We start from the raw sequence: 20,824 nt of genomic DNA, 5'->3' as shown, positions 1-20,824 counted from the left end.
GCCCAGCTGCGTTACTTCTGCCCGCCGCGGAAGCGACTTCAGCATCAGGAAAAGAGCTGCTGGCTGAGTTAGCTAGCTGGCTTCTCGGCAGAGGAAACATGGCAGGAGCCGATGGTATCAGCTCACGTTAGCTCGGAGACAAAAGAAGAGAGAGGCTGTTCTGGTCTGGCTCCTAATAGATTTCTTGTTAGAAGTTTCGCAACCCGAACGAGCTGAGAAGGGATGGAATGCGATGGGATCCTCCCTGAGGCTTGTCCGCAGTTTTATAGAGTTTGAAAACTGTGGGGAAAGGGGAAAACAACCAATGAGTTACAAGCCAGGGGGAGGAAACAATTTCACAAGAACCACTGGGGGAAACCGAGGCGGGAGTTATAACAGAGAACCAGTGAACAACCAAGGAACCGAGAATTTTCCCGAACCAGGGGAGGCAGCTTGTACCCGGGCACTGCCCAGGGGGGTGCGGCTTAGGCTTCTGAGCCGCCCATTGACCCATCCTCTGAGTCTGCCTCTTCGGGAAACTCGATCCAGTGGATGGGCTGGTGTAGTGGTTTGGTCCAAATACTCATTCCTGTTTACCTTGTGTGAGGTAAGAATGAGGAGAAACGCAAAGCAGGCACCAAACTTGAAAGAATATAAAGAAATTTATTAACAGACCTAAAAGAGGGAAAAAAAAAATAAAATCATACCACACCTTCAGAACACTTCTCCTCCCCCCCACCTTTCTCCCATCTCCCACTGACAATATAAAAAGACAACCCTTGGGATGTTCAGTCTGTTTACCACTTCCATAATTGTTCAGTCCGTTTAGGAAGAGGAGCCTCTCTTGCCCATGCTATGGAGAAATTAGCACAATGAGACAGCTGCCCGGGTTGGTTCTCTGCTCACATGTGAGTCCCTTCCCCCGACATGCAGCTTTTCCCACAACTGCTTTCGAGGGTCCACTCTTGAATTACTGGGGTACAAATTTAAGGTTGAGCCATTCAGAAACAAAAGTTCTCTTCAGCCATCTCTGGGAGCATTTAATCTCTAAGAACAGAGGCCCTAATCCTTCCCTGGGAGCAAAGGGTCCTCCTCATCTTCATCTCTAGGGCTATCTCTGGGAGCATCTCTAGGAACTGAGGTCTTCTCCTTTTCCATTTGGAGCAAAAGTCCTCATCACTTCCATCTCTCCCTGTTCAAACTTCTCCTCAAATTACAGCTGCTTCAGCATCTGCCTATCTCAGCGCAGGTGCTTTGGCTCACAAGTACAAGTTGAACACTCCACCCCCCCATGCCTTCATGAAATTACAACAGGTACTCTGATACATCATAGCTTTACAACAGAATATCAGCTTTAAGCATCTCGTCTTTCTTCTCCCTCAGGTTTTCAGCTCTTCACAGCACTAAAAGGGTTAATCTCACCTAGGCCTTGCAGCTGGAATTTCGCTTATCGCTGTTGGTCACACGATCTTTTGCCGGACAGCAGGGCAGCTTCAGCTGAATCTTGGCCGCACTGGAGAGGGGGAGCCGGGCTGCTCCGGCTGCCCATAGCAGGGCTGTGGGGGTGTTCCGCGGGTGGAACAGGGCCCACCGGCTCCAGGATGGCTGTGGCGCGGCCCGGCCTGGCCCGAGCAGGGCCTGGGCTGGGCCCGCTGGGCCCCCGCACAGGGCCCACAGCCTCCTGTCCCAGCAGCAGAAACGAGAGAGGGCTCTGCCTGGGGTGTGTCTATTCTTAAGTGTGGATCACAGAGGCCACAATTTTTAGTGGCTTCAAGAATTGTCCGTATTCAAACTGGCCAGCTGATAGGCTCTGTCAGGTCACAGAGGAAGCTGTAAGCACCCCTTTGCAAGAGCATCACTTCTGGGATTATGCTTTGCTAACCCATGACAGCTGGGATTGATTGGCATCACGCTGCCCCAGCCCCGCAGTGGGCTGGGTCACACCAACAATTTCAACTGTTTGTTTCCTTACCTGAGGAAAATCGGATGGATTTCCTGTCTTTTCTTCCAATTACCATTGTTTTCAAGAAGAGGATAAAAAGCTTGATGAGTTTTGTTTAATGGAAGCTGCGCTTAAGGGACCAACAAGAGCTGCAGAGATCCTTCTCATGTAATAATCCTTAGAGATAGTATAGATAGTTAGTATAGCAAAGTCCCTCTTCCAAACTGCCTGTCAAGCTGGTGGGAATCTTCAGAGAAGCAAAACGTGCTTTTGCTGATGTAGTTGCCCCTAACTAGGTCAGCCAATCAAATCAGCTGCCAAGGCAAGCTCTTCTGACTCTTGGAAAAGCTGTGGCTGCTTTGGGGTCTGAGTTTTTTGTTGGTATAGAAAAGTCATCTCTGCCTCTCTGCCAGGGCAGAAATTGCCACTGCAGAGTGGGCTCTGGGAGAGCATTTACAGATGTGAAAGAAGCAGGTGGAGCCTCATGTTTCCTTTTTCTCCAGGCTGAACTCCTGATAGCCACAGGAGGGAGACCAAAGCTGCAGCAGCCCAACCTATTCTCAGTTTTGCTGCGCCACTTCCTGAGCTGCTGCCTGCAGACAAAGGAGGAGCGGCTCTGGTCTGCCAAGGAGCTCCTGCAGGTAAAATGCAAAGGGGCTGCAGGTCAAACAGTGTCCGAGGATGGGCTCCTCCTCCACTGAAGCCCAAGGCATCAGATGAGCCCCCTTCCTCCTCATCTCCACTTCTGGTTCTTTTTAAATGATGATGGTGACAAATCCTAGGCTGGGCTGGGCTGGTAGGAACCTGTAAAGGTCATCTGGTCCAAACAGCCTGCAATGAGCAGTCCCTGCAATGAGGGACAACTTGAAAGAGATCAGGTTGCTCAGAGCCCCTTCCCACCTGACCTGGAATGTTTCCAGGGAAGGGACACTTACCAGCTCTCAGGACAACCTGTGCCACTGTTGCACTATGTTCCTTAGACCGACTCGGAGTAAATCCCCTTTTCATTTAAAAATATTACACCTGCCTTTGAAGCACTGAGCTTGGAAAGTCATGGTTCATTGTTCTTGGTTGGTTTTTTTTTCCTTTGGGCAGCATCCATTTGTAACATCAGCCAAGCCTGCGTCCAGCCTGGCACCACTCATTATTTCAGTGAAGAGGTGGAAAGAGAAGAAAAGACTGTGACAATCACATCAGGACTATTTTCTCCATGACCAGCTTAGATGAGGATTGTAGAGTAGGATTGCAGAGTAGGATTGTAGAGAAGGATGGCAAATAATTAAAGTTTCTGAAACCTCAACTCATCTGTAAGATTTCCTTCCTTTTTACCCTGTGAATGAGCTCAACATTTCCTTCTCAATTGTCCGTTGTTCCTTAAAGGTGGAAAGTGACACTTATGGCTTCTTTGGTATGGTTTGTCAGTGGGGCAGGCTCTTCTTCATTCATCCTCTCCAGACCACACTGCCTTTGCAATACGGCACACTGGCCGGTTTTTGCCCAGCCATTGTGCTTGTAGTTGAGGCAGAACGGGCAATGGCATTTGCAGGCAAAAGCAGAGGAGGAGTTGTGCAGCCAAGACATCCTGTGCAGATGTAGGTGTTGAGCTGTGACTCGAGAGCACTGGGGTTCCTGCCACTTGGATTTGTATCCCTAAGTGCAATCTCTTTGGCTCGGGGAGAGTCTTGCTCAGCTGAGAAAGCAGAAAGCTCAGCGAGGGTGCTCTGAAAGGTCTCGTCTGAGGCAGAGCTGTCAGCGAGCGTGAGGTGAGAGCGGCCCGGCCTTGCCCAGGCCGGAGCCCCAGCAGAGCCCACGCAGAGCCCAGAGCAGCCTGAGGCTGGGCAGAGGCAGGCTGGCAGGAGGCCCTTGGAGCTGCAAGAGGCAGCAGCCTGGCACTGGGTGCCTCTTCCTGGGAGCGGGCACATGGTCCCATCTCAGAGCCAAAGCGGCAGCTGGCTGCTGCCGAGGGAAGCGTAGCCGTGCTGGGCACAGCGCAGACTGGTGCCATTGGCCGTCTGGAGGCGGCCCAGGAGGAGAGAAAGGCAAAAGGCAGCCGAGGGCGGGTGCCCCGGCTGAGGATTGCTACTCTTCTGCCGGCTGCCCTGGAAGTCCTGGGAAAGGTTAGCAGTGTGTGCAGCAGCCTGGGCACAGCGGGAGGGAGCCGGGCTGCTCCGCAGGCTCGAGCACGGGGCAGCGTCCTTCAGGCACGGCACTTCTGCCAGGGGCACCGAGGCCAACGGGAGGCAGCGACAGCTCGTCAGGTCAGATCTGCAGGAGCCAGTGCCTCACACAGCTCGGGGAGGAAGCGCCTGCAATCCTGCAGTTCTGCACTGAGTCAGAGCAAAGGTGTGGAATGCAGAGCGTTCTGCAGAAATATTCGGGGCCACCAGGCCAGCCTGCTTTGTGCTCTCCAGGGCACAGCAAGCAGTGCACCATGCAGCTCTGAGTTGCTGGCAGAGAGGTGTTAAAAAGGAACTCACTTTTGGATACAATTAAATGGTAACAAAGTCGTCGAAGCAAAGGAAAACTGCTTATGAGTAACGATTCCGTTGAGCCGGGTGTGTGCCTCCCTCCCCGAGAGCTCAACACACCCCCCCTCTAAGAAAATGGCTGCTTTTTAGACCCTTTCCCAGCCGGGACGGTCCCTGTCCCCTTTCCCAGTGGGTGGGTACTAAGAAACTTAGGTGCTCTCCTGACCACCTTTTTTTCTGTCCCCTCCCCTCTCATCCTACTTCCTTTTTAGTCAGGTCTTCAACCCTGCCCCTCTCCCAGCTCCCAGCAACACCCAGCAATTTAACTAGAACAGCTCCAAACCATAAATCCAACATACATCCAACAATTTTCATTCTTTGACCTAAACCCCTTTTGGCTGCAGCAAAATATTACTTCCTCTCTCAGAGGGAATCGGGGATGTGCCTGAGGCTTGTGCTTGAGTAGTGAACTGATTTGGAAGGGAGCAGAAGGCTTTCAGTAGGCAATTTGTGTTTTCTTTATTACTTTGGGAAAGAAAGATGCAATGTGGCTTCACGCAGCAAAAGCACTTGCAGGGTGCAGTGACGAAATGTTGTGTTCAATTCCCAGGGAAGGAAGGTGTAAATGACCATCAGAGGAGAATTTGAGGAATGGGTGTTACGGGTTCAGGAGGACGCCCATGCCCAGAGAACTGAAGACCCAGTTAGAATTGCAAAGCAAATGAATTTTAGTAGTCACGTTAGCAAGAAATACATACCGGCGCCTGGCTGCTGGAAAAGCCACCGAGCAGGAGAAGGAGATAGAGCATGGCTCCTGAGTGGGAGGGGCAGAAGGGCAGGACTCCTTCAGGGCATCCCCTGGATAAAAATGGCGTGCGTCATGTCGTCCTCTCCCCTCCACCCCAGGAGCACACCTTATATCTCCTCCTCAGGAGTGGCCAGTTTCAACATCATTTCGTCCAGGGCCAACTTACGAGATGAGGTCACATTGGCCCATGATCATACTCCATGCCAACAATGGCTCCATTATGTATTGTTTCTCCTTTCCCAGGATGAGTTCCACCAGGTGACCGATACCTAGTTTCATTTCTAGAAGTTAGTCCCGCTAACTAACAATACAGTCGTCTTCTGCATTATCTTGTCGATGTGCAACACTGCGGACCAAACATGTCAGGCCTCAGATCTGTCTCCTATCCCTGACACATGGGGATGTTCCCCAAATGACCACCAGAGACCCTCAGGACACCCCTACTCTCACATCAAGAACTTCTGACAAGTGGTTTAAATATGTCAAATAGTTTGAAGTCATGTTTAGCCTGTGAGTTTCAGCAAAGTAATGAGTGTGTCTTAGTTCCATGGGTACAAACTAGTAAGTGAGATTGCTGGGTGTGCACGTGTTAGGGAAGTGATTCCCCATGCACCCAGCGCTGAAATCAAGTGACGCCTCCTTTCTAACGCTGAGCTGGCAGCAGGGATGGATCCCTGCTTGGTAACCTTTCATTGTGGTCACTTATATTGAACAGTAAAAAAGGTTGAAATGAAATATTTCAAGCCGTTTCCCCCTGGTTTCCCCTTTCTGGGGGCCAAAGCTCTGTGCCCCAGGTGGCCTGGGTGTGTGCAGAGAAATGCAGCCCCCACAAAGCCCTTGGTTTTCCCACAAGTCATCATCACTCCTTCCCAGGTGCGCCCAGCTCTGGCAGGAGAGAGAGAGCCCACGGCGCAGTGGGCACCGTGCCCTCCCGGCCCGGCTCTCTGGCACAGAGCAGCAGCAGCGCCAGCACCTTTCAACCCGCTCCTGGCCTTGGCTTCAGCCGGGAGCCAGAAGCCTCTGGAAATCAGCACTGCCAGTTGCATTCCCAGCTTGGAGCAGCTCCTGCGGGTGGGCAAATCCTGCCCGTTCGACTGCTTCCATAGAGGACGAAAGGCAGAGGCAGAGATGTACCTACAGAGGGGACCAGGGCGTGTCCAATAAAAGTGCAAATGTGTGGGGAGATTTGTTAGGAATTATTACAGCTGTTATGCAATTAGTGCCTTCTCTCCTGGATCTGTGCAATGCTTTGGGCCATTTTCTTGGTCTAGTTTCCTTTGCTTTGGTCCCATCTCAGTGTTCACTTGGGGTACAGGCTGCAGGTGCTTGGGGCACTCTTTGAGTACTCTTGGAGCCCTTGAACAACAGGGTTTGGCCCACGAGGGGAGTTTGTGCTGCTTTGTGACAGAGGAGAACTTCCCAGGCTATTGTGTGTTTGCTGCAGGGAAGCTTGGGTTGCTTAGCATCAATTCCCAGACCAACGCAGAGCAGCTGCTTTGTGATGTCAGGGCATGGTTGCCACGTTGTGGTGCTGTCATCAGAAGGTTGCCTTGGTGCACAGAAGGCCTCAGTGTCAGAGCAGCTCTTGGGCTTGCTCAGAGCAGGAGCATCCTCCTGGTTGAGGCCTTGTCAGGGGGCAGCTGCACTCTGACAGGAGCCTTGTTTTTTCTTATGTTAGAGCACAGTCTGCAAACTTGCACAGCAGTGCTAAAATCATGGAGGCATTTGCTGCTGCAGTTTGCACTGTGTATGGCATTGGTTATTCTGCCTATTACCTGACTAACCTGACACGTGAGTAGAGGTTTTCCCTGGGTGTAACCCAACCTGGCTTGTGTAGGGCTTCCTGCTCTTTCTTAGTAACTGAGTTGATTTTGAAACAAAAAGACCATTAGGACGCCACTGCTTTGGTAAAGCTCCTGTCAACACGTTCAGCTCAAAAGAGGGTGTCTGTAGCCAGGGAGGTGCGGGCAGCATTTGCAAGGGAACGTGCAGGGGTTCCCTTCCCTCCACGGGAGAGTCTGTGGCAGCCGAGTCTGTCATTTCCTCAGGGTGCTGGGTCAAGCAGGACAACTTTGAAAAGGCAGCCTGGGAGGTGTTCTCAGAAGGCCTTCAAAGAACTCTGCAGTTGTGCCTGGAATTCAGGGAAAGCTTCTTTGTTTCTAAATTTTGTCATGAAAAGATTTGACTGTCTAACTCGACCCTTTAATGAGTGCTAAAATAGCGATTCTTTTTGCAATGAAGTGCAAACTCCCAAACAGTGAGTGTCTGCTCCTGAACCCCAGAGCTGCTCCTGGGCTGTTTCCCAGTCAAACTATGACATCTCAGGGGGGTTTGGGGGAAGGTTTCCTGGGCAACTGTTTTCAGTAACTTAATGAGAATTAGTGCATGCAACTTATTTTTTAAAAAAAGAACCTGAAGGAGAGGATAAAAAAGGCAGCTTTAGCTGTTGGGCAGAAGAGAAATATTGGGTGTTGAAGAACAATTTGCATTTTCTTGATCAAGTTTGTATTCATTTACTGGCAAAAGAGGCCAAAGCCTAGGCACAACCAAGAATATTGTCCTGCTCTCTTGCTGGCTGTGTGGAAGAACTGTGTCTGCTGGAGGGCTGTTGTGAAAAGAAAACCCTCTCTGTTTGGGTGGACTTGTTCTGCGGGATTAACCAGCACAGGCAGTTTTTTCACAGCATTGGTTCATTTTCCCTTCCCACTGCAGGTCACATGATCCGTGTATTCGTCAGTCCTGACCCTGAGGTGAGTGAGACAGGAACTTTTGATGTTCCTGGTGTTTAAGAACTGTGTAGAAATCTGTGAGCTTGGCCTGTGGCAGTAGAGTAAGGAGGCTGAGCTGGGTGGGCAGAAAGAAAATCCATGTTCATGTCTGCAGCAGCAATAGCAAAGGCATCGCTGTGTAATAGCTGCTTTTGCATTTCAGAGCTGTCTCAGAACTAAAAGCCCAGCTTTGCAGAGAGAACGTTGCTTGCTGAGAGTAGCCAGGGTGCAATATCTAATTCAGAGCAATATGCAGTACTGTTGAATTAGCCCATTTTACTTTAGTTGGAGGCACTTGGAATCCCATTGCTATGCAAGGTTATGATTTCTCCTTAGTAGAGCTGGTTGTAGAGCTGAATAGAGATAAGGTTAGAAATGACAGGTAACTGCCTGTCCCTCACACTCCTGCCTGTCCACAGAGCCCAGAACCAACCTCAGGCTCTCCTCTGGCTCCCTCTGCTCCTGGAGAAGAGGTTGAAGAGGCTGAAGAGGCTGAAGAGGCTGAAGAGGCTGAAGAGGAGAAAAATGTCCAGAACTCTCCAGCTGGCATCAGACGTGAACCTGAACGTCGTGAGCCGGTAAGTGGCAGTTGTGGTTGGGGCTGTCTTTAGAGGAAATCAGAGCTGCAAGTTTCAGAGCGGCCAGCACTTGCTGGTGGTGGCCGAGGATGCTGAGTGCTGGAGTCCTGGCAGGACCTAGCGATTCCCCCCAGCCAGTGAGAGCTGGAACACGGCCTTTGAGCTGTCATGTTCAGGCCCCAGCTTGCTGGGATTCCAAGAGGGGCAAACGTGAATCATGAAGGCTCCCCTGTCGCCAGAGGAGGAGCGCTCCAAAGACACCGCTCTCAGCCTTGCCAGACACGTGGGGGACACGGTGGCCTGGAGAGCCGTGTCCCACTGCACAGGCTGGCCAAGTAGCTGCTGGCACAAAAGCTGTTGATGTGAGCACACAAGTGCTTTGGGGTGGTTTGTCCACATGAGCTTCTTGGGTGGGCCGAGCTGGGAGTATTTCAGAGACACACTGGGGATGGGGAGCTGCTGCTTGAAGTCAGGGACTTTGGTGCCTTGGTTGCCAGGTTGTTCTCTGGCCTCTTCAGGCAGAGCAGTCAGGAGCAGAGCTGACAGGGGCTCTGAGTGCGCCTCTGTTTTTGCTTTTGATAAGCTGCAAAGAGATGGTTGTGTTGTGCACGGACCTGTGTGGGGCCACTCTTCTCCCATGTGGCAAAAGAAGCAAAGTGCGCAGTTGGGAGCCCTTCTTCCGTGGCAGAAGCCAGAGGCTGCCATGTTTCTGCAGATACTTTCTGTTGTGAAGTCTGTTTTTAAAACTGCATTTGCAAACTGCATTGGAGCCTAGAGTGGGGGCAAAGCTGCAGCTCCTTGAGTGCTGTCTCGTAGGGTTAAGAACAGGAAGGAGATCTTGCCGTTCTGGCTGCTGTATTTGAAGTCAATGTGCAACTTTGTGCCTGGGGAGCTGCGTGGGAGAAAAGGAGCCAGGGGTGCTGGTCCACAGTAGCTGAACGTGAGGCAGCGTGTGGCCAGGTGGCCAGGAAGGCCAAGGGCATCCTGGCCTGTGTCAGCAAGAGTGGGGCAGCAGGAGCAGGGCAGTGAGCGTCTCCCTGTGCTGGGCACCGGTGAGGCCGCAGCTGGAGTGCTGTGTCCAGTTGTGGGCCACTGTGAAGAAGCAAGACCTTGAGGGGCTTCAGCGTGTGCAGAGAAGGGCAAGGGAGCTGGGGAAGGGTGTGGAGGCCAAGTGCCATGAGGAGGTGCTGAAGTAGCTTTAGGCTGGAGAAAGGGAGGCTCCTGAGGGACCTTCAGGCAGACTTCGCTAAATGCCTACACGACAGTGCTCACCACAAGTGCCGTTGCATCCCCTGCCAAGCATCCCCTCACTGCACCCAAGGGCTTTAGGCACTGCAGCAGGTGACCCTTTTGTCTTTTGGTCTCTTGGTTTGTTGGTTTGCACGGAGGAGAAGGCCTGTTTATTTTCTCTTTCTCCAGCAAGCAAAGGTGCTTTTGCTGTACCTTTCCTGCCCTTTTCCAGCACTAGCACAGATTTTGTCCAGTTTTAGGTTTCCATGTCTGCAGCAGCAATAGCAAAGGCATCGCTGTGTAATAGCTGCTTTTGCATTTCAGAGCTGTCGCAGAACTAAAAGCCCAGCTTTGCAGAGAGAACGTTGCTTGCTGACAGTAGCCAGGGTGCAATATCTAATTCAGAGCAATATGCAGTACTGTTGAATTAGCCCATTTTACTTTAGTTGGAGGCACTTGGAATCCCATTGCTATGCAAGGTTATGATTTCTCCTTAGTAGAGCTGGTTGTAGAGCTGAATAGAGATAAGGTTAGAAATGACAGGTAACTGCCTGTCCCTCACACTCCTGCCTTTCCACAGGGCCCAGAACCAACCGCCGGCTCTCCTCTGGCTCCCTCTGCTCCTGGAGCAAGGGCCAAATGGGTGAAAAATGTCTGGAAATCACCAGCTGGCATCAGACGTGAACCTGAACGTCGTGAGCCGGTAAGTGGCAGTTGTGGTTGGGGCTGTCTTTAGAGGAAATCAGAGCTGCAAGTTTCTGAGCGGCCAGCACTTGCTGGTGGTGGCCGAGGATGCTGAGTGCTGGAGTCCTGGCAGGACCTAGCGATTCCCCCCAGCCAGTGAGAGCTGGAACACGGCCTTTGAGCTGTCATGTTCAGGCCCCAGCTTGCTGGGATTCCAAGAGGGGCAAACGTGAATCATGAAGGCTCCCCTGTCGCCAGAGGAGGAGCGCTCCAAAGACACCGCTCTCAGCCTTGCCAGACACGTGGGGGACACGGTGGCCTGGAGAGCCGTGTCCCACTGCACAGGCTGGCCAAGTAGCTGCTGGCACAAAAGCTGTTGATGTGAGCACACAAGTGCTTTGGGGTGGTTTGTCCACATGAGCTTCTTGGGTGGGCCGAGCTGGGAGTATTTCAGAGACACACTGGGGATGGGGAGCTGCTGCTTGAAGTCAGGGACTTTGGTGCCTTGGTTGCCAGGTTGTTCTCTGGCCTCTTCAGGCAGAGCAGTCAGGAGCAGAGCTGACAGGGGCTCTGAGTGTGCCTGTGTTTTTGCTTTTGATAAGCTGCAAAGAGATGGTTGTGTTGTCCCCGGACCTGTGTGGGGCCACTCTTCTCCCGTGTGGCAAAAGAAGCAAAGTGCGCAGTTGGGAGCCCTTCTTCCGTGGCAGAAGCCAGAGGCTGCCATGTTTCTGCAGATACTTTCTGTTGTGAAGTCTGTTTTTAAAACTGCATTTGCAAACTGCATTGGAGCCTAGAGTGGGGGCAAAGCTGCAGCTCCTTGAGTGCTGTCTCGTAGGGTTAAGAACAGGAAGGAGATCTTGCCGTTCAGGCTGCTGTATTTGAAGCCAATGTGCAACTTTGTGCCTGGGGAGCTGCGTGGGAGAAAAGGAGCCAGGGGTGCTGGTCCACAGTAGCTGAACGTGAGGCAGCGTGTGGCCAGGTGGCCAGGAAGGCCAAGGGCATCCTGGCCTGTGTCAGCAAGAGTGGGGCAGCAGGAGCAGGGCAGTGAGCGTCCCCCTGTGCTGGGCACCGGTGAGGCTGCAGCTGGAGTGCTGTGTCCAGTTGTGGGCCACTGTGAAGAAGCAAGACCTTGAGGGGCTTCAGCGTGTGCAGAGAAGGGCAAGGGAGCTGGGGAAGGGTGTGGAGGCCAAGTGCCGTGAGGAGGTGCTGAGGCAGCTTTAGGCTGGAGAAAGGGAGGCTCCTGAGGGACCTTCAGGCAGACTTCGCTAAATGCCTACACGACAGTGCTCACCACAAGTGCCGTTGCATCCCCTGCCAAGCATCCCCTCACTGCACCCAAGGGCTTTAGGCACTGCAGCAGGTGACCCTTTTGTCTTTTGGTCTCTTGGTTTGTTTGTTTGCACGGAGGAGAAGGCCTGTTTATTTTCTCTTTCTCCAGCAAGCAAAGGTGCTTTTGCTGTACCTTTCCTGCCCTTTTCCAGCACTAGCACAGATTTTGTCCAGTTTTAGGTTTCCATGTCTGCAGCAGCAATAGCAAAGGCATCGCTGTGTAATAGCTGCTTTTGCATTTCAGAGCTGTCGCAGAACTAAAAGCCCAGCTTTGCAGAGAGAACGTTGCTTGCTGACAGTAGCCAGGGTGCAATATCTAATTCAGAGCAATATGCAGTACTGTTGAATTAGCCCATTTTACTTTAGTTGGAGGCACTTGGAATCCCATTGCTATGCAAGGTTATGATTTCTCCTTAGTAGAGCTGGTTGTAGAGCTGAATAGAGATAAGGTTAGAAATGACAGGTAACTGCCTGTCCCTCACACTCCTGCCTTTCCACAGGGCCCAGAACCAACCGCCTCCTCTCCTCTGGCTCCCTCTGCTCCTGGAGCAAGGGCCAAATGGGTGAAAAATGTCTGGAAATCACCAGCTGGCATCAGACGTGAACCTGAACGTCGTGAGCCGGTAAGTGGCAGTTGTGGTTGGGGCTGTCTTTAGAGGAAATCAGAGCTGCAAGTTTCTGAGCAGCCAGCACTTGCTGGTGGTGGCCGAGGATGCTGAGTGCTGGAGTCCTGGCAGGACCTAGCGATTCCCCCCAGCCAGTGAGAGCTGGAACACGGCCTTTGAGCTGTCATGTTCAGGCCCCAGCTTGCTGGGATTCCAAGAGGGGCAAACGTGAATCATGAAGGCTCCCCTGTCGCCAGAGGAGGGAGCGCTCCAAAGACATCGCTCTCAGCCTTGCCAGACACGTGGGGGACACGGTGGCCTGGAGAGCCGTGTCCCACTGCACAGGCTGGCCAAGTAGCTGCTGGCACAAAAGCTGTTGATGTGAGCACACAAGTGCTTTGGGGTGGTTTGTCCACATGAGCTTCTTGGGTGGGCCGAGCTGGGAGTATTTCAGAGACACACTGGGGACGGGGAGGTGCTGCTTGAAGTCAGGGACTTTGGTGCCTTGGTTGCCAGGTTGTTCTTTGGCCTCTTCAGGTAGAGCAGTGAGGAGCAGAGCTGACAGGGGCTCTGAGTGCGCCTGTGTTTTTGCTTTTGATAAGCTGCAAAGACATGGTTGTGTTGTCCCCGGACCTGTGTGGAGCCACTCTCCTCCCGTGTGGCAAAAGAAGCAAAGTGCGCAGTTGGGAGCCCTTCTTCCGTGGCAGAAGCCCGAGGCTGCCATGTTTCTGCAGATACTTTCTGTTGTGAAGTCTGTTTTTAAAACTGCATTTGCAAACTGCATTGGAGCCTAGAGTGGGGGCAAAGCTGCAGCTCCTTGAGTGCTGTCTCGTAGGGTTAAGAACAGGAAGGAGATCTTGCCGTTCAGGCTGCTGTATTTGAAGCCAATGTGCAACTTTGTGCCTGGGGAGTTGCGTGGGAGAAAAGGAGCCAGGGGTGCTGGTCCACAGTAGCTGAACGTGAGGCAGCGTGTGGCCAGGTGGCCAGGAAGGCCAAGGGCATCCTGGCCTGTGTCAGCAAGAGTGGGGCAGCAGGAGCAGGGCAGTGAGCGTCCCCCTGTGCTGGGCACCGGTGAGGCTGCAGCTGGAGTGCTGTGTCCAGTTGTGGGCCACTGTGAAGAAGCAAGACCTTGAGGGGCTTCAGCGTGTGCAGAGAAGGGCAAGGGAGCTGGGGAAGGGTGTGGAGGCCAAGTGCCGTGAGGAGGTGCTGAGGCAGCTTTAGGCTGGAGAAAGGGAGGCTCCTGAGGGACCTTCAGGCAGACTTCGCTAAATGCCTACACGACAGTGCTCACCACAAGTGCCGTTGCATCCCCTGCCAAGCATCCCCTCACTGCACCCAAGGGCTTTAGGCACTGCAGCAGGTGACCCTTTTGTCTTTTGGTCTCTTGGTTTGTTGGTTTGCACGGAGGAGAAGGCCTGTTTATTTTCTCTTTCTCCAGCAAGCAAAGGTGCTTTTGCTGTACCTTTCCTGCCCTTTTCCAGCACTAGCACAGATTTTGTCCAGTTTTAGGTTTCCATGTCTGCAGCAGCAATAGCAAAGGCATCGCTGTGTAATAGCTGCTTTTGCATTTCAGAGCTGTCGCAGAACTAAAAGCCCAGCTTTGCAGAGAGAACGTTGCTTGCTGACAGTAGCCAGGGTGCAATATCTAATTCAGAGCAATATGCAGTACTGTTGAATTAGCCCATTTTACTTTAGTTGGAGGCACTTGGAATCCCATTGCTATGCAATGTTATGATTTCTCCTTAGTAGAGCTGGTTGTAGAGCTGAATAGAGATAAGGTTAGAAATGACAGGTAACTGCCTGTCCCTCACACTCCTGCCTGTCCACAGGGCCCAGAACCAACCGCCGGCTCTCCTCTGGCTCCCTCTGCTCCTGGAGCAAGGGCCAAATGGGTGAAAAATGTCTGGAAATCACCAGCTGGCATCAGACGTGAACCTGAACGTCGTGAGCCGGTAAGTGGCAGTTGTGGTTGGGGCTGTCTTTAGAGGAAATCAGAGCTGCAAGTTTCAGAGCGGCCAGCACTTGCTGGTGGTGGCCGAGGATGCTGAGTGCTGGAGTCCTGGCAGGACCTAGCGATTCCTCCCAGCCAGTGAGAGCTGGAACACGGCCTTTGAGCTGTCATGTTCAGGCCCCAGCTTGCTGGGATTCCAAGAGGGGCAAACGTGAATCATGAAGGCTCCCCTGTCGCCAGAGGAGGGAGCGCTCCAAAGACACCGCTCTCAGCCTTGCCAGACACGTGGGGGACACGGTGGCCTGGAGAGCCGTGTCCCACTGCACAGGCTGGCCAAGTAGCTGCTGGCACAAAAGCTGTTGATGTGAGCACACAAGTGCTTTGGGGTGGTTTGTCCACATGAGCTTCTTGGGTGGGCCGAGCTGGGAGTATTTCAGAGACACACTGGGGACGGGGAGGTGCTGCTTGAAGTCAGGGACTTTGGTGCCTTGGTTGCCAGGTTGTTCTTTGGCCTCTTCAGGCAGAGCAGTGAGGAGCAGAGCTGACAGGGGCTCTGAGTGCGCCTGTGTTTTTGCTTTTGATAAGCTGCAAACAGATGGTTGTGTTGTGCACGGACCTGTGTGGGGCCACTCTTCTCCCGTGTGGCAAAAGAAGCAAAGTGCGCAGTTGGGAGCCCTTCTTCCGTGGCAGAAGCCCGAGGCTGCCATGTTTCTGCAGATACTTTCTGTTGTGAAGTCTGTTTTTAAAACTGCATTTGAAAACTGCATTGGAGCCTAGAGTGGGGGCAAAGCTGCAGCTCCTTGAGTGCTGTCTCGTAGGGTTAAGAACAGGAAGGAGATCTTGCCGTTCTGGCTGCTGTATTTGAAGCCAATGTGCAACTTTGTGCCTGGGGAGTTGCGTGGGAGAAAAGGAGCCAGGGGTGCTGGTCCACAGTAGCTGAACGTGAGGCAGCGTGTGGCCAGGTGGCCAGGAAGGCCAAGGGCATCCTGGGCTGTGTCAGCAAGAGTGGGGCAGCAGGAGCAGGGCAGTGAGCGTCTCCCTGTGCTGGGCACCGGTGAGGCCGCAGCTGGAGTGCTGTGTCCAGTTGTGGGCCACTGTGAAGAAGCAAGACCTTGAGGGGCTGCAGCGTGTGCAGAGAAGGGCAAGGGAGCTGGGGAAGTGTGTGGAGGCCAAGTGCCGTGAGGAGGTGCTGAGGCAGCTTTAGGCTGGAGAAAGGGAGGCTCCTGAGGGACCTTCAGGCAGACTTCCCTAAATGCCCACATGACAGTGCTCGCCACAAGTGCCGTTGCATCCCCTGCCAAGCATCCCCTCACTGCACCCAAGGGCTTTAGGCACTGCAGCAGGTGACCCTTTTGTCTTTTGTTCTCTTGGTTTGTTGGTTTGCACGGAGGAGAAGGCCTGTTTATTTTCTCTTTCTCCAGCAAGCAAAGGTGCTTTTGCTGTACCTTTCCTGCTCTTTTCCAGCACTGGCACAGATTCTGATGCAGTTTTAGGTTTCCATGTCTGCAGCAGCAATAGCAAAGGCATCGCTGTGTAATAGCTGCTTTTGCATTTCAGAGCTGTCGCAGAACTAAAAGCCCAGCTTTGCAGAGAGAACGTTGCTTGCTGACAGTAGCCAGGGTGCAATATCTAATTCAGAGCAATATGCAGTACTGTTGAATTAGCCCATTTTACTTTAGTTGGAGGCACTTGGAATCCCATTGCTATGCAAGGTTATGATTTCTCCTTAGTAGAGCTGGTTGTAGAGCTGAATAGAGATAAGGTTAGAAATGACAGGTAACTGCCTGTCCCTCACACTCCTGCCTGTCCACAGAGCCCAGAACCAACCTCAAGCTCTCCTCTGGCTCCCTCTGCTCCTGGAGCAAGGGTCAAATGGGTGAAAAATGTCTGGAAATCACCAGCTGGCATCAGACGTGAACCTGAACGTCGTGAGCCGGTAAGTGGCAGTTGTGGTTGGGGCTGTCTTTAGAGGAAATCAGAGCTGCAAGTTTCAGAGCGGCCAGCACTTGCTGGTGGTGGCCGAGGATGCTGAGTGCTGGAGTCCTGGCAGGACCTAGCGATTCCCCCCAGCCAGTGAGAGCTGGAACACGGCCTTTGAGCTGTCATGTTCAGGCCCCAGCTTGCTGGGATTCCAAGAGGGGCAAACGTGAATCATGAAGGCTCCCCTGTCGCCAGAGGAGGGAGCGCTCCAAAGACACCGCTCTCAGCCTTGCCAGACACGTGGGGAACACGGTGGCCTGGAGAGCCGTGTCCCACTGCACAGGCTGGCCAAGTAGCTGCTGGCACAAAAGCTGTTGATGTGAGCACACAAGTGCTTTGGGGTGGTTTGTCCACATGAGCTTCTTGGGTGGGCCGAGCTGGGAGTATTTCAGAGACACACTGGGGACGGGGAGGTGCTGCTTGAAGTCAGGGACTTTGGTGCCTTGGTTGCCAGGTTGTTCTTTGGCCTCTTCAGGTAGAGCAGTGAGGAGCAGAGCTGACAGGGGCTCTGAGTGCGCCTGTGTTTTTGCTTTTGATAAGCTGCAAAGACATGGTTGTGTTGTCCCCGGACCTGTGTGGAGCCACTCTCCTCCCGTGTGGCAAAAGAAGCAAAGTGCGCAGTTGGGAGCCCTTCTTCCGTGGCAGAAGCCCGAGGCTGCCATGTTTCTGCAGATACTTTCTGTTGTGAAGTCTGTTTTTAAAACTGCATTTGCAAACTGCATTGGAGCCTAGAGTGGGGGCAAAGCTGCAGCTCCTTGAGTGCTGTCTCGTAGGGTTAAGAACAGGAAGGAGATCTTGCCGTTCAGGCTGCTGTATTTGAAGCCAATGTGCAACTTTGTGCCTGGGGAGCTGCGTGGGAGAAAAGGAGCCAGGGGTGCCGGTCCACAGTAGCTGAACGTGAGGCAGCGTGTGGCCAGGTGGCCAGGAAGGCCAAGGGCATCCTGGGCTGTGTCAGCAAGAGTGGGGCAGCAGGAGCAGGGCAGTGAGCGTCTCCCTGTGCTGGGCACCGGTGAGGCTGCAGCTGGAGTGCTGTGTCCAGTTGTGGGCCACTGTGAAGAAGCAAGACCTTGAGGGGCTTCAGCGTGTGCAGAGAAGGGCAAGGGAGCTGGGGAAGGGTGTGGAGGCCAAGTGCCGTGAGGAGGTGCTGAGGCAGCTTTAGGCTGGAGAAAGGGAGGCTCCTGAGGGACCTTCAGGCAGACTTCGCTAAATGCCTACACGACAGTGCTCACCACAAGTGCCGTTGCATCCCCTGCCAAGCATCCCCTCACTGCACCCAAGGGCTTTAGGCACTGCAGCAGGTGACCCTTTTGTCTTTTGGTCTCTTGGTTTGTTGGTTTGCACGGAGGAGAAGGCCTGTTTATTTTCTCTTTCTCCAGCAAGCAAAGGTGCTTTTGCTGTACCTTTCCTGCCCTTTTCCAGCACTAGCACAGATTTTGTCCAGTTTTAGGTTTCCATGTCTGCAGCAGCAATAGCAAAGGCATCGCTGTGTAATAGCTGCTTTTGCATTTCAGAGCTGTCGCAGAACTAAAAGCCCAGCTTTGCAGAGAGAACGTTGCTTGCTGACAGTAGCCAGGGTGCAATATCTAATTCAGAGCAATATGCAGTACTGTTGAATTAGCCCATTTTACTTTAGTTGGAGGCACTTGGAATCCCATTGCTATGCAAGGTTATGATTTCTCCTTAGTAGAGCTGGTTGTAGAGCTGAATAGAGATAAGGTTAGAAATGACAGGTAACTGCCTGTCCCTCACACTCCTGCCTTTCCACAGGGCCCAGAACCAACCGCCGGCTCTCCTCTGGCTCCCTCTGCTCCTGGAGCAAGGGCCAAATGGGTGAAAAATGTCTGGAAATCACCAGCTGGCATCAGACGTGAACCTGAACGTCGTGAGCCGGTAAGTGGCAGTTGTGGTTGGGGCTGTCTTTAGAGGAAATCAGAGCTGCAAGTTTCTGAGAGGCCAGCACTTGCTGGTGGTGGCCGAGGATGCTGAGTGCTGGAGTCCTGGCAGGACCTAGCGATTCCCCCCAGCCAGTGAGAGCTGGAACACGGCCTTTGAGCTGTCATGTTCAGGCCCCAGCTTGCTGGGATTCCAAGAGGGGCAAACGTGAATCATGAAGGCTCCCCTGTCGCCAGAGGAGGGAGCGCTCCAAAGACACCGCTCTCAGCCTTGCCAGACACGTGGGGGACACGGTGGCCTGGAGAGCCGTGTCCCACTGCACAGGCTGGCCAAGTAGCTGCTGGCACAAAAGCTGTTGATGTGAGCACACAAGTGCTTTGGGGTGGTTTGTCCACATGAGCTTCTTGGGTGGGCCGAGCTGGGAGTATTTCAGAGACACACTGGGGACGGGGAGGTGCTGCTTGAAGTCAGGGACTTTGGTGCCTTGGTTGCCAGGTTGTTCTTTGGCCTCTTCAGGTAGAGCAGTGAGGAGCAGAGCTGACAGGGGCTCTGAGTGCGCCTGTGTTTTTGCTTTTGATAAGCTGCAAAGACATGGTTGTGTTGTCCCCGGACCTGTGTGGAGCCACTCTCCTCCCGTGGGGCAAAAGAAGCAAAGTGCGCAGTTGGGAGCCCTTCTTCCGTGGCAGAAGCCCGAGGCTGCCATGTTTCTGCAGATACTTTCTGTTGTGAAGTCTGTTTTTAAAACTGCATTTGCAAACTGCATTGGAGCCTAGAGTGGGGGCAAAGCTGCAGCTCCTTGAGTGCTGTCTCGTAGGGTTAAGAACAGGAAGGAGATCTTGCCGTTCTGGCTGCTGTATTTGAAGCCAATGTGCAACTTTGTGCCTGGGGAGCTGCGTGGGAGAAAAGGAGCCAGGGGTGCTGGTCCACAGTAGCTGAACGTGAGGCAGCGTGTGGCCAGGTGGCCAGGAAGGCCAAGGGCATCCTGGGCTGTGTCAGCAAGAGTGGGGCAGCAGGAGCAGGGCAGTGAGCGTCCCCCTGTGCTGGGCACCGGTGAGGCTGCAGCTGGAGTGCTGTGTCCAGTTGTGGGCCACTGTGAAGAAGCAAGACCTTGAGGGGCTTCAGCGTGTGCAGAGAAGGGCAAGGGAGCTGGGGAAGGGTGTGGAGGCCAAGTGCCGTGAGGAGGTGCTGAGGCAGCTTTAGGCTGGAGAAAGGGAGGCTCCTGAGGGACCTTCAGGCAGACTTCGCTAAATGCCTACACGACAGTGCTCACCACAAGTGCCGTTGCATCCCCTGCCAAGCATCCCCTCACTGCACCCAAGGGCTTTAGGCACTGCAGCAGGTGACCCTTTTGTCTTTTGGTCTCTTGGTTTGTTTGTTTGCACGGAGGAGAAGGCCTGTTTATTTTCTCTTTCTCCAGCAAGCAAAGGTGCTTTTGCTGTACCTTTCCTGCCCTTTTCCAGCACTAGCACAGATTTTGTCCAGTTTTAGGTTTCCATGTCTGCAGCAGCAATAGCAAAGGCATCGCTGTGTAATAGCTGCTTTTGCATTTCAGAGCTGTCGCAGAACTAAAAGCCCAGCTTTGCAGAGAGAACGTTGCTTGCTGACAGTAGCCAGGGTGCAATATCTAATTCAGAGCAATATGCAGTACTGTTGAATTAGCCCATTTTACTTTAGTTGGAGGCACTTGGAATCCCATTGCTATGCAAGGTTATGATTTCTCCTTAGTAGAGCTGGTTGTAGAGCTGAATAGAGATAAGGTTAGAAATGACAGGTAACTGCCTGTCCCTCACACTCCTGCCTGTCCACAGGGCCCAGAACCAACCTCCGGCTCTCCTCTGGCTCCCTCTGCTCCTGGAGCAAGGGCCAAATGGGTGAAAAATGTCTGGAAATCACCAGCTGGCATCAGACGTGAACCTGAACGTCGTGAGCCGGTAAGTGGCAGTTGTGGTTGGGGCTGTCTTTAGAGGAAATCAGAGCTGCAAGTTTCTGAGCGGCCAGCACTTGCTGGTGGTGGCCGAGGATGCTGAGTGCTGGAGTCCTGGCAGGACCTAGCGATTCCCCCCAGCCAGTGAGAGCTGGAACACGGCCTTTGAGCTGTCATGTTCAGGCCCCAGCTTGCTGGGATTCCAAGAGGGGCAAACGTGAATCATGAAGGCTCCCCTGTCGCCAGAGGAGGGAGCGCTCCAAAGACACCGCTCTCAGCCTTGCCAGACACGTGGGGGACACGGTGGCCTGGAGAGCCGTGTCCCACTGCACAGGCTGGCCAAGTAGCTGCTGGCACAAAAGCTGTTGATGTGAGCACACAAGTGCTTTGGGGTGGTTTGTCCACATGAGCTTCTTGGGTGGGCCGAGCTGGGAGTATTTCAGAGACACACTGGGGACGGGGAGGTGCTGCTTGAAGTCAGGGACTTTGGTGCCTTGGTTGCCAGGTTGTTCTTTGGCCTGTTCAGGCAGAGCAGTCAGGAGCAGAGCTGACAGGGGCTCTGAGTGCACCTGTGTTTTTGCTTTTGATAAGCTGCAAAGAGATGGTTGTGTTGTGCACGGACCTGTGTGGGGCCACTCTTCTCCCGTGTGGCAAAAGAAGCAAAGTGCGCAGTTGGGAGCCCTTC

The 20,824-nt window shown here is 53.2% G+C and overlaps 1 protein-coding gene and 1 long non-coding RNA gene across 2 annotated transcripts in view; both read left to right on the top strand.

Moving 5' to 3' along the window:
- The first annotated feature begins 1,938 nt into the window (after nucleotides 1-1,938).
- On the top strand, nucleotides 1,939-3,205 carry LOC138100658 (uncharacterized). Its single transcript, XR_011146884.1, has 3 exons — nucleotides 1,939-2,089; nucleotides 2,425-2,562; nucleotides 3,017-3,205. It is a non-coding gene; the product is annotated as an uncharacterized lncRNA (long non-coding RNA).
- Nucleotides 3,206-6,912: 3,707 nt separating this feature from the next.
- The window catches only part of LOC138100661 (uncharacterized), a 31,195-nt gene continuing 17,283 nt past the window's right edge, over nucleotides 6,913-20,824 (top strand). Inside the window, exons 1-8 of the mRNA XM_068998546.1 lie at nucleotides 6,913-6,988; nucleotides 8,434-8,543; nucleotides 10,354-10,476; nucleotides 12,287-12,409; nucleotides 14,221-14,343; nucleotides 16,156-16,278; nucleotides 18,090-18,212; nucleotides 20,024-20,146. Coding sequence (XP_068854647.1) covers nucleotides 6,913-6,988; nucleotides 8,434-8,543; nucleotides 10,354-10,476; nucleotides 12,287-12,409; nucleotides 14,221-14,343; nucleotides 16,156-16,278; nucleotides 18,090-18,212; nucleotides 20,024-20,146 — 924 coding nt within the window. The remainder of the gene's footprint in view (nucleotides 6,989-8,433; nucleotides 8,544-10,353; nucleotides 10,477-12,286; nucleotides 12,410-14,220; nucleotides 14,344-16,155; nucleotides 16,279-18,089; nucleotides 18,213-20,023; nucleotides 20,147-20,824) is intronic.

Source organism: Aphelocoma coerulescens, unplaced genomic scaffold (assembly GCF_041296385.1).
Source record: "Aphelocoma coerulescens isolate FSJ_1873_10779 unplaced genomic scaffold, UR_Acoe_1.0 HiC_scaffold_125, whole genome shotgun sequence".
NCBI classification, from domain to species: Eukaryota; Metazoa; Chordata; class Aves; order Passeriformes; family Corvidae; genus Aphelocoma; species Aphelocoma coerulescens.
This window is presented reverse-complemented; position numbering and strand designations above follow the sequence as displayed.